Source organism: Otolemur garnettii, unplaced genomic scaffold (assembly GCF_000181295.1).
Source record: "Otolemur garnettii isolate 467f Iridium unplaced genomic scaffold, OtoGar3 scaffold00105, whole genome shotgun sequence".
Classification (NCBI taxonomy): Eukaryota; Metazoa; Chordata; class Mammalia; order Primates; family Galagidae; genus Otolemur; species Otolemur garnettii.
The window spans coordinates 951856-964538 of record NW_003852500.1 but is presented as its reverse complement, the minus strand read 5'-3'; the positions used below and the strand labels follow the sequence as shown (position 1 = coordinate 964538).

General features: G+C 46.5%; 1 protein-coding gene across 2 annotated transcripts in view; it reads right to left on the bottom strand.

The window, feature by feature from the left end:
- The window catches only part of LOC100942215 (phylloquinone omega-hydroxylase CYP4F2), a 13902-nt gene extending 2545 nt beyond the window's left edge, over nucleotides 1–11357 (bottom strand). Inside the window, exons 1-9 of one of the 2 annotated variants that reach the window (XM_012809440.2) lie at nucleotides 11343–11357; nucleotides 10722–10919; nucleotides 9668–9812; nucleotides 6633–6686; nucleotides 6414–6541; nucleotides 4475–4596; nucleotides 3397–3667; nucleotides 1839–1905; nucleotides 1512–1641 (exon numbers count right to left, since the gene is read on the bottom strand). In XM_012809440.2, coding sequence (XP_012664894.1) covers nucleotides 1512–1641; nucleotides 1839–1905; nucleotides 3397–3667; nucleotides 4475–4596; nucleotides 6414–6541; nucleotides 6633–6686; nucleotides 9668–9812; nucleotides 10722–10919 — 1115 coding nt within the window. In that variant the 5' untranslated portion in view covers nucleotides 11343–11357. Of the gene's footprint in view, nucleotides 1–1511; nucleotides 1642–1838; nucleotides 1906–3396; nucleotides 3668–4474; nucleotides 4597–6413; nucleotides 6542–6632; nucleotides 6687–8015; nucleotides 8161–9667; nucleotides 9813–10721; nucleotides 10985–11342 lie in introns of those variants that run through there. The other variant, XM_023517209.1, reaches the window with a different exon arrangement.
- Nucleotides 11358–12683: the final 1326 nt, after the last annotated feature.

Sequence of the window (12683 nt, the reverse complement as noted above, 5' to 3'; positions counted from 1 at the left end):
GGTCCGGGCTGGGGATTCGAACCCGCCACCTTAGGTGTACGTGGCTGGCGCCTTAGCCGGTTGAGCTATAGGCGCCGAGCCGGGCACAAAAATTATATGTATAAATCATTAGTTTTTATGTAGAAATACAACCAACTAGGAAAGATAATAAAAGATGTTAATAACAATATAAAATACTTACATTAAACTTAGCACAAGACTCAGAGCAGTGGCTCACACCTATAATCCTAGCACTCTGGGAGGCCAAGCTGAGTGGATCGCTTGATCTCAGGAGTCTGAGACTACCCTAAGTAAGAGCAAGTCCCCATCTCTACTAAAAATAGAAAAAGTAGCCAGGCGTTGTGGTGGGTGCCTATAGTCCCAGCTACTTGGGAGGCTGAGGTAAGAAGATCACTTGAGCCCGAGAGTTTGAGGTTGCTTTGAGCTATGATGATGCTATGACACTCAACCTAGAGCTACAGAGTGAGACTCTGTCTCAGGGAAGAAAAAAACAACTTAGCATAAAAACATGACATCTCTATATTTCAAATGAACTTATAAATTTCACTTAACACAAATAAAAGATACATTTCTCCATAGCAATGAAAATATCTAAGGGTTAATTTAGTGAAACATGCATAAGCTCTCAAGAAAATGTTTTAAACTCCATCAAAAGACTAAAGATTTTTTGACTAGATTAGTATCAATTTCACACTCTAGGATAGTGTGTGTCCATGTTATGTAGTAACCCATTTTCCACATATCAACCAGATATTAAAATCAACCAATAAAATATATTTAATTCAAATTAAAACCTGCCTAATTTTTTTTTAGGAACTTAATAAACTTACTCTAAAATTTTCCTGGAAGAATAAAAGACAATGAAGAACTTAGCCAATATGAAAATACATGTAAAATTTTAAAGAAGGAGAAGTCACTGTATCAGATTCAAGACATATTACAAAGTTTTAGTAATAAAAATAGTGTGGAGAGGGTGGCGCCTAGGGATCAAAGGAGTAGGGTGCTGGCCCCATATACCAGAGGTGGTGGGTTCAAACCCAGCCCTGGCCAAAAACTGAAAAAAAAAAAAAAAAAAAAAATAGTGTGGAGCTGCTGTAAAAACAGACCCTTGGAATGCAATAGAGAGCTCAGAGATAAACATGTGAATAGTAAAAACTTCACATTTGGGGAAAAAAAATCTCTGTCATACATTATGCTAAGCAAATGAGCCAAGCACAAAAAGACAAATATTGCATGATCTTATCTGTGGCATTTAAAGTAGTCAAACTTATAGAAGTACCCTCATATGTTGTCACTAATTCTCTTAGCAGCCCAGATCTTTTTGTTCCCAAAGCTTGCAACCTTCCCCCACTGCTAGGCAAGCTACATATCAAGCCCTACCTGTGCTCTCTGCTCCTATTCCCACTAGGCCATAGTAGCAAAATCAGCAAAAGCATCTTCCCCTTTCCCCACTTGGGGAACAGAGCCAATGAGAACAGGCTCAGGAACAGGCCATGAGGACCTGCACTCACCACTCAATCTCTAGAGGCTCACGGTCCCTCAGAAGCTCTTGCACCTCCTGCCGGCAGCGCTCCTGGTATTCTGGGTGCTTTGCAAGGTGATACAGGACCCAGGAGAGACCACTGGCTGTGGTATCATGACCTGAGGGGGAGCCCAAAAAGCTTGAGTCTCTGGGCTGCTTCAGCAGCAGGGTATGGACAGCACCCAGACATTGAGGCCCTTAGGGAGGATTGGAGGAGGGACAAGATGGGCAGAATGGGGTGATCCAGGGTCCACCCATCAAGTCCCTGGAATAGAAATACCCCTGTCTCCAAGTAGTCCCACACTGGGACACTCACCCTCAAACATGAAGGTGTCAGCTTCTGCTCTTATGTCCTCATCTGACAACCCCTTCCCATCTTCATCCTGTAGAGAAAGCAAGAACCCCAATTCACACTAGCTCTGAGGGTTCTGATTCTAACTTGAGACAATTTCAAAGATTCATCCTCCTTCCAAAAACCCAAGACTACCTTCCACTCCTAGACTTCTCTTGGTCCCCCTCACCAGAACCTTCACCCCACAGGCTTCCTCCCTGGCTTGCTTGCCTCTTCTTTTGTCCTTAGTGGCAGGAATCACTGATTTATTAATGTGTTTATGTTTCTGTATCATGACAGCCTTCTGAGGAATAAAGTTATTGGTAATCTGGGCTACAGGATGATTAAATGATTATTTGCCTTGGAAGTCACAGATTTAGTACTGCTCCAAAGATATCTATCTGCTCACATTCTAGAGTAATCCAGAGAATCTTATCTCCCCTGGAAACATTTAGATTGTAAACCCATAGACTTTGGCATCTCACTAGAGAGGATTTTTTTATGCTTTAGAGAATTAAAAAATGTTTCTCTATCTATCTATCTATCTCAAAATGTGTTCATCTGTCCTATATAAGTACCAAGACATAGAGACCCTCTCCTATGATGCAAACTCTGCTGTACATATAGTTAGAAGCACCATGTCACCCTCAGAAGAGTTTGGGATTGGGGAGCCGGTGCTGCAGTCTAACTCTGGCTATTATTGCTGTGAGTAAGAAATGGGCTTCCCTGATCCAGGGTTTTCATCTGTCAAAATAGATATAGACATAGACAAATACATAAACATAGACATAGAAACAAAGGCACAGACATAGACACAGAAAAAGACACAAAGACAGACAAACATACACACACACACACACAGAGAAGGGTAGACATAGATGAAAACATAGGCAAGGACATAGTCATAGACACTGATGCAAAGACAGAGGTAGACACAGACAGACACATACACATAAACTAAGACACAGAGATACGAAGACATACACACAGAGAAAGACTCAGACCTAGACAAACACAATGCTGTATCATAGACACAGACATAGACATACACATAGATGTAGACATAGATGAAAATATAAACACATTTTCATAGATGCTGATGTAGAGATAAAAATGTGGCAGCTCACTTCTTAACTTGGAAATAGAGTAAAATCTCAGACAATTCACAGCTTCAGACATTGCGGTCTCTGCTAGCTGTATTCTAGATAGTCATCTCTAAAACCTACTTCTGACCTGTCCCTCCCATACTCAAAAAAAATCTCCATGGATCCCTAGTACCCTCTGGATCATGTCCACATTCTTTTATCTAAATCCATTCTAACTCTCTTTTCATTTGTTTGGTTCTTTAATAGATAATGTCTTGCTGTGATGCCCAGACTGGAGTGAAGGAACTATTCACATGCATGATTGCAGTGCACTATAGCTTCAAACTATTGGGCTCAAGCAATCCTCTCTCAGCCTCCCAAGTAGCCGGGACAGCTGACATGCACCACTGCACCATGCATCATTCTAACACTTGAATTCATATCCCAGAGAAGCCCACCTTGCTCAGCAGGAGCACATCAATAAAGTCCAAAGTCTTGGTCTTGGCTTTGGTCTTGAGGAATTCATCAATACCCTGACTTGGAAGGCTGCAGCGTCGCTCCTGGATCACAGCATCTGTGAAGTCATGCACCAGCTTACAGGCCTTACGGAAGCGCCACCCATCTGGAGTGAGATGGTACAGGAAGTCCAGGTGAAGGAGAACCTGCTGCTGCCTTTCTGCCACAAGGGCACTGAGCTCCAAGATGGCAGCAATATATTCACTGGGCTTCCTGCAGCATGAGGGAACAAGGAAGGAAAGAATATGTAACCCATTTGAAGGCCCAAGAGCACCTCCCACCAGCAGCCAGGATCTACCTCCCATTGGGAAACTGAGAATCTTGAAACAAATGGCACCATAGATACACAGAATGGATCAGCCATGAGACTTGGCTCTTCAAGCCCTATTCTCTCCTTGCATTCCACCTCTGTGAGCTGCCTCTGTACCAGAAGGCTCCCAGAGCATAGTTTGGACATCAGGGTCCTCTGCTCCTCTGTCTCCTATCCAGTATCCAGTCCAGCCCCTTCTTCTTTCTGAAACTGTGCATGGTGCTAAGACTTCATCCTCTCCAAGTGGTCCGTGACCCAGTCCCCCCCCACCAAGCCTCCTGCATCCAAAGTTAATTCCACCTAGTGTCTACATGACAGTTCTCCCCAGAGCTTAGCCCATCTAGGAACCATGAGAACCATGCCCATCATTAGCTCAATCACCTTCAGGGGCTCTCTGGAAACTTCATGATAAAGTTATACCACTCTCCTAGGGTTTTCAATGCCCTGGAGATCTAGCCTCTGTCTACCTCTACAACCTCAATCCTAGTGTGTGCTGCACATGCTCTGCTCATCCTAGCTTCCTTGCTTTACTCAAACAATTTCAACTACCTGTAAAAACCATGCTTTCCCTCTTCCTTTCCCTGTCGTTCCAAGCAAAGCTATGACACAACTCTTCCAAGAAGGCTCTGGTTTCCCTGGTCTGTCCTCCTATCCCCACCTATACCCTTGGGTCCATGGCCAACATTCACAGGCTGTGGGCAAAGACTTACTCCTGACAGTTGCTGTCAAAGCTGAAGACACATTTTTGCAGGCTGTCCAAGGTCATGAGGCTGATGTGCTCAAACATGTCCAGATTGTCACTGCCCTGTGAGACCAGGCGCTGCCACTTGGCCTAGACACATAAGAAGACAGAGCTATCATAGGACCCTGACTCCCTTGAGCTCTTTGTCAACCCTACCCATAAACAGCTTCTTGGTCCTCTGTCCCAGGAACCCATCCCCAGAGACAACAAGGCTTGGGGGGAGGGGAGCAGAAGCTGTTATTATTTGAAGATGAAGACTCAAGGCTGGGAGTCAGGAGAGCTGGGTTCCTGTTCCAGCTGTGCATCCTGTGCTCTGAGTGCCCTTGGTCAACTCTTTGCCCTGCTCCAGTTTCCACTTGTCAAATACTCAGTAACTGTTGAGTTGACTGGCTTTAGTGCCAGATAAACAATCCAGGTTAGAACACCTGCTCCACCACTCCTAGCTCATTTACCAGCTGAGTAGACAAGGGAAAACTCCCGCGTCTCTCTGGCCCTCCATTTCATCATCTATATTGGGGCAAAAATAATTGCTCCTTCACAGAGTTGTTAAAATTGAATTATAAAATTTATGTTCATATCATGGAATTGGCACATGACATTATTTCTGGAATAAGGAGAGTTCAGAATAAATGTTTCAGTTTCTTGGCTCTATTTCTACAAATGTAATACAAAACTATCCCTATGTTGGGAGAGGTAGTCTTCTATGGGCTCTGAGTATCCTTTCTGGGCAGGCCAAAGATGTGAGGCACTGATGTTCTTAGACGTATGTTTGCAGAAAATGATCTTGAGGGGTAAGATAAGGACTCCCTCTGGACACGTATCAGGCTTGTGTCTTCCTGCTAAGAAATAGATTCCCTAAGCCTACTGCTCCTTCTGTGTAATGCAACATACTCCATGAGCAGATTATCAGGGCTCACCTTGTCACTCCCATGGGATTTGGGTGGCTTGAAGAAAGAATGTCAATGAACAAGAAGCACATGTTGTTTGCAGTGCCACGAGTAATAAACTACCCTTTGCCTCTAACCCTGGAGTCTCATGTCTTCTGGCAGAATCCATGAAACAGGAATCAGTTAACTTAATCAGATTTCACATTAAAAACAAAAAACCCTAGGCACTTCATGAAACCCACTTGTTCCCAATTCTTCACTTCTCCCATAGCCACACTCTTTGCAATATTATTTCTCAGCAATGTCCATTAAGACGTGGAGCCTATTTTAGCCCTCTTTGATTGATTTTATCCTGGACTTTGGCTTCCTATGGCCAAATCCGATGTAGACAAAATGATTAGGTAATAACTAATATTTTTAACATTCAAGAGGCATTGCAACCTCCTCTCACTCCCTCAGAAACCTGTCTCTGCCATGTGAGCAGCACTGGGATTCCTTCCTGAGGTAGAGATCAAATGGAGGACAGTCTAGTTGTCCCAGTTAGGACCATCCTAGATCATCCTGAATACAGCCCCACACATGAGAGAACTGAGGCAGGATCTGCAATATTGCCTAGTGGAACCCCATGGCTGACCGTCTACATCCCATCTACATACAGAGGAATCAGCCAACTGTCCCATGTACACAGTAACCATCACAGACCTTTATTGCTTTAAACTGATGAACAGTTTGTACTCAGAAATGGTTACTATGCAATCATCATCATTGTTATCTTGAGTTTACAAAGATTCTGTGAGAAGCTGACACCTCTGAGCATCTTTTATGTACTGGGATCATCACTCCACTACCACCTTTTAAGTAGGGATTATTATACCCATTTTACAGATGAGGAAACTAAGGCTCAGACAGGAAGAGCAGTGGCCCTAAGCCACCTAGTAGACCTAAAATTCCAGACCAGAACTGTCTGAGGCCCCTTTGACTGCAAAGATTCAGTTGGAACCTTGGGCTGAAGGAACTCACATGCATGATGTTTGCACTCTCATTGAAAATCTTCATATAGGGCTTCAGTATGTTGAAATGGAAGGCAGGTGTCAGCATGCGACGGTGGCGGCTCCACTTATCACCAGCACTCAACAGGAGCCCATCCCCTGGTAAGGCAGCCAAGGGCAGTGGGCATGGAAAGTGCCTTCCTGTGACCCAATTAGGTTGTCCCCACCCTCTTCATCTTCAGTTACTCACCCAGCCAGGGTTTCAGGAAGGAGTAGAAGACCAGGTCCTTCAGTGCAATGTTGGCTGGCCAGAACAAAGACCATAATGGAATGGGCAGAGGGGTAGGGAAGGGGTAGAGGCTTTCAGCCTGCAGTTTGTACTTTTCTTCTCCAAGCCCAGAATAGCAGGAAGGGGGCTAAGGGCAAAGGAAGCATGGAGGATAGAGGAGAGGAGGGTATCAGACACAGCTGCAGAAGCACAGTAGAGCAAAGACACTGCCTACCAGTACATGCCCCAACACAACTTGACATAGATCCTTAAGTGTACAACATGTTCTGCAATACCCAAGCATAACTCAGCAATCTACAAAACACATTTACAGGGACTTAAGACATCCTCTCTGCACCAAAACTCATCAACATCTGACATGGACCTGGGACATGTGATATGGCTCAAACATATAAATACATGACAACCCTGACCATGACACAATGTGTTCTAACACAGACCTGAGATGGTCTCGCATGACCTAAGCGTGTCATATAGACAGTCCCCACAGGGTTTAAATATAGTTGCTTTAATGTCCCTGATGTGGCACAGGTGTCACCCAGACTATTCCTCAGTCATGACATGAACATGCCCCAAGACCTTCCTCAAACAATATTCAAAATATTTTCAGACAGTTCACAAAAGGACTCTGGATCCCAGATTTTTTTTTTTTTTTTTTTGAGACAGAGCCTCAAGCTGTCCCCCTGGGTAGAGTGCCATGGCATCACAGCTCACAGCAACCTCCAACTCCTGGGCTCCAGCGAGTCTCCTGCCTCCGCCTCCCAAGTAGCTGGGACCACAGGCGCCCGCCACAACGCCCAGCTATTTTTTGGTTGCAGCCATCATTGTTGTTTTGGCGGGTCCGGGCTGGGGATTCGAACCCGCCACCTTAGGTATACGTGGCTGGCGCCTTAGCCAGTTGAGCTATAGGCGCCGAGCCTGGATCCCAGACTTTGAACAAAGCTCAAACATGTCCTAGACATGACCAGCAGGAGAAAAAGACAATCTCAGAAAAGTTCAGAAAATCACCAGAAACATCTTGAGATAGCTGAAATGTCTTAAACTACACTTGAGGCCCAGACATGATCAGCTCCATGTAATCCTAGGTGTAACCTGTACCCAGATATAAATATAAATATTTCCATGTGTGGCCTTACAGCAGACATGACCCTACAGTAGCTGTCACACAGACATGCCTCAAACATGAGCAGATAAGACCAGAGGTCAGACTAGTAGAAGTCAAAGGGAGACAGTGGCAGTGTCCTCTCTACCTCAGTCCCTCCTGTCTACATTCGGGTCACCAGACCAGGCACAGGCAACACAGGGACCTCAGCAGCAGGCAAGCTGCAAACAGAGAATGTCTACCTGGAGCAAAAAGCACAGGCCTGATGAATGTGGAGTGGAAGATGCTGATGACTGCATGCAAGGGCCCCACCTGCCAGAGGCAGACAGCCCCAAAGGTGCTCGCCAGGCCCTGTGTGTACAGGATACCTTCCTCTGAGCTCTGAATCTGCAGAAGAACAAACAAGACCCAAGTCATGCTCTTCTAGGCTTCCAGAGATAAGAACCTTCAACGTAGAGACCTAGACTCGAGCCTTCATTGTGCAGCATCTCATCCTTGGCTCCCTCACCATGTCCTCCGTATATGGCACTCTGGGTCCTTCAGTTGCAGGAATATAAAAGATCATTTCCCATTTGAATCCAAATCACCATGTTCACCTGGGTTCTCCTCCCTCTCATTTTTCAGATCAAGAGACTAAAGCTCCAAAAATGAGTCCCTTAACTGTGGCCTCTTCCACAATAAGGGCATCCCTGATACCTCAGTCCATCTGTCTGAATCCAGGGCCTGAGTCCTTATCCATCACGCTCACTTGCACTACCGAAGCAAGAACTCTGGAAGCTCCACATGTGCCAAGACCGGGCAATCAGAGTCACAGTGATTGGATGATAATTTAGTTCAGGCCAGAACAACTAAAGTGAACTACAGCCCATCTATGGGACTATGAGAGAAAGGAGAACTTTCCCAAGAACACTGAGCTTTAGGGACTCATCATTGACACCAAAAGGAAAGGGCTGCCTGAAAAGAAAAGGTAAAAGAACAGAGAAAGGTAAAACTGAATGGGGGCAGATTACCTATGACACTGAGGCCTGGATCCAGCTGTGCCTGAAGGCCACCTTCCCTGGAATATACACTTGATAGATCCCCTTTATTTGCTTAGAATAGGTGGGATTGAGTTTCCATCTCTCAAAACTGAAAAAGACCTCAGCAGGGAGAGGAAGCCAGGACCTGTCCAGAGCCACTCAGCATTCTGGAGTCTGAGCCATGATATCTATTGCTCTGGGCCTGCAGACTGATGTTAGGCCCAGCAACAGATCATCAGTACTAACAGTGCCCACTTCCTCTCTCTGTCTTCTTCTTTAAGAAAATTTCTGCTCATTGTTCCAGACACAGCTCCAGAAACTCTTCCTCCAGGAAGTTTGGCAACCTGCCCTAAGGATTCTCTTCAGAGCTGTCACAGGTGGAGGACAGTATAGTTGTCCCAGTTAGGACCATCCTAGATCATCCTGAATATAGCCAAGCCCCACACATGAGAGAACTGAGGCAAGATCAGCAATATTGCCTAATGGAACTCCATAGCTGACCGTCTACATCCCATCTACATACAAAAGAACCAGCCAACTGTCCCAAGTGCTGGCCTATTCCTGACCAAGTGAAGTTGGGAATGTCTTCATCCACACACATTCCCTGAATGTTGATGATTCCTCAGGGCAGGTCTTGGATTGAGAACTAGGACTCCAGAAGTGCCCAGAACACCAGGGAACAGGGAAAGATGGCAGTGCAGAAAGGGGACATTGAGGTGAAGGTTGGTGAATATATGAAGGAAAGACAGTGATGGCTAAGAGAGGGCAGAGAAAGAAGGGCTGGGCTGCTACAGGTATGTGAGGAAGCTCAGGAAGGAGGGGCTGGAAGCCCTGGATGTGCTGTGGCCCCACCACCAGGTGTTCCAGATGAGTACCTGAGGCGTTGAGAACAGACCGGATAATGTCAGGGTGGCACAAACTGATGATGGGGAAGACAGGGCCCATCCAGGTCACAAAACCCTGGGGGTAGTTGGCCACCAGCTGTGTCAGTTCCCTCATCCCCTGCTCCGTGGGGGTTACCTGCAAGCAAGGCAGGAGCCGTCACCTCCTATGATGGTTAATTTTAGGTACCAACATGACTGGGCTAAGGTATGCCCAGATAGCTGGTAAACATTATTTCTGGAGAAGATATTAGCAATTGAATTGCTAAACTAAGGAAGGAAGATCCACCCTTCCCACTGTGGGCAGGCATCATCCAATCCATTGAGGGACAGAAGGGAACGAGAAGACAGAGGAAAGGGGACTTGGCTCTGTCTTCTGGAGTTGGGACATCCATCTTCTCCTGCCCTTGGACATCAGAACTCCAGCTTCTCAAGCCTTTGGATTCAGGCTGAATTATACCATCAGTGTCTCTGGTTCTCCAGCTTACAGATGGGATATTATTGGGTTTCTTGACATAATTATGCCAGCTAATTCCCATAATAAATTCTCTGTCTTGCTCTTACTGTCTCACTGTATCTCTCTCACACACATACACATACATGCATAAAAGAGGGGCGATAACCAATTGATGCAGCTTCTAAGGAGAACCCTAATACAGCAGGTCCTCCCCCAACCTTGCTCTGCACCAACGAAGTGCAGCCTCTACAGTGAACAGTGTGCTCTGATTCTTAACAGATGGAGAGAATCTCTGCTTCCTCCTGCTCTTTCTCTTGGGGCTGTCTCCAAGCCCCAAAGGTGTATCCCAGGACAGAGGGAGAAGATACTGCCTGCTCTGAGATTAGCCCACCTTAGCCCAGAGGACAGATTTTCTTATCCTGGGAGTGGATGCAGAGCCGGGGAAGCCATACGGGGTGAGCCACCTTCCTCACTTCTCAGCTTTTCCACACTCCAGCCCACTCTCAACCCCCATCTCCCTGAGCCCCTTTCCTAACCCTTATGAAGTCCACCCACTTTGACATCACAGACCCATCCTGCTGCCATACTCACCATGCCCTGGTGACCCCAAAACCAGCTTCGTTTTGGGGGCTGTGGGAAACAGCGGAGGTGACGGTAGTTGTCATAGAAGGTGTAAGTCCAGGCCAGGATGCGGGCCAAGAGCCATGACGCCCCCACCAGCAGCAGCAGCGTCCATGGGGAGGCCGCCACTGGCCCTAGGCCCAGCCAGGACAGGCTCAGCTGTGGCATCTATAGAACAGAGGAGTGAAAAGGGAAATCTGGAAGTCCAGGAGAGGCCAAGGAGGCTCCAAGGCCAGTGCAGAGGGGCAGGAACAGGGAGGGCTCAGAGATGAGTAAACAGTGCCTGAGAGCTAAAGTCCAGAAAGGCCCAGCCAGAATCTGTAGCCAATTGGCCTCCAGTTGTCTAGTAAGCACACACGTTATGAACAGCACCTGGCACACAGTAAACAGAATTTATACACAGCACCTGGCATACAGAGAGGCTTATGATAATCAGAAAAGCCTAGCCTGAATCACTTTGAGATCGCCAAAGGCTCAATTACCAGAAAACCACCACTCCCAGGGCGACATCCCTGGAGTTGCTTCAGCCTTCGGCAGCCCCTCTGCATCTCTGGCCAGAACCATCTAGCCCCACCACCCCTAGCCTGATACCTTCTCTCAGAAGCTACTTGTCCACACAAGCTTCTCTCCCTTCTGCTGGGAGGTCTTTGTCCCCAGCCCCTTATAAGGAGTGGCTACAGGAGAGCTGGGCTGGGCTGGACCATGCCCAGGCAGGTGGCCAAAATATGGGACAGGGAAACAGCTGAGTGCACTGGAACAACCTCAGGATGACACAGCATGGGCACTGGGTTGTCAAGGTTCAGCACTTCCCAGAAGTGGGGTGGAGGGCAAATTAGAGGTGATCAAAGGTGACTTTGAGCCCCAAGGTTTACAGCCACCCCTGCTGTGTGTTGAGACATGATTTCTATGAACAGGGACAAAGTGGGCAGCCTCAGGTCAAATTCTGGCTATGAATAGCCCAGATGCAAGGGCAAACCTGGAGGCTAGACTCAGTGTCTAGTTCTAGGACAGAACAGAAAAATGAAGGCTGAGAGGGGTCATGAGGAGATGGGATCCACACAAGGGAGGGTAGAGACGGGGGCCCTGCATGGAGTCCACATTCTGTCCCATCACTGTTCTGACTGTGGACAGTGCCAGCCAATCTGGACTCAGTCTTCCCAGCTGGGAAATGGGACACCAGCTGAGTGACTTAGAGGGGGACAATGGATGATCTCTTTCTGGCTTCTAAATAATAACTTCAAATCTTCTTTAGGTTCACAAGTGTAGGTGGACTGTGGTTGATTCTCTTCATGGTCTGCTTATGTAGAAGGTGGTGGGTTCTAGGATTTCACTCGTGAATGATGTATCCAGGAATCTATTCCCATAACTTTAACAGCTATAGAAGCAGACAAGATAATAGGAAAGGGACCCTCCCAAGTTGGGGTAATTAGGTCTCTTCCCAAAGTTAGTTTAATTGCCTCTGGGGTTAGGACAGCTGCTATTACTCACAGAACATGCGGCCAACCCTTGGCCATGGAGTCAATTTCTTTACTAAGATAACCTACAGGTTTCAAAACTGGACCCCTGTGTTGGGTCAAGAGCCCTAGGGCAATTCCAGTCCACTCTGTAAAGATAGGTTATTGTTGTCCCATAGGAAGACTTAAAGCAGGGGCTTAAAAAAGGGTATTTTTCAACTGTTGGAATGCCTTATCTGCCTCTGTTCCCATTCTAGAGTGACCAAGCACCCTTTGGGGACATTTTTAATTAAATAGTAGAGTGGTCTAGCTATTTCACTATATCCATGAATCCAGAGTCTGCAGAAGCGTGTAATTCCTAGGAAGCCTTGGGTTCTATTCTTTCTTTACCCATGGCTCTCTTTCCCTGTGAAAATTGGAGACCTAAATAGTGCACTTCAGGTACACATAATTGGGCTTTAGCCTTTGAAACTTTGTA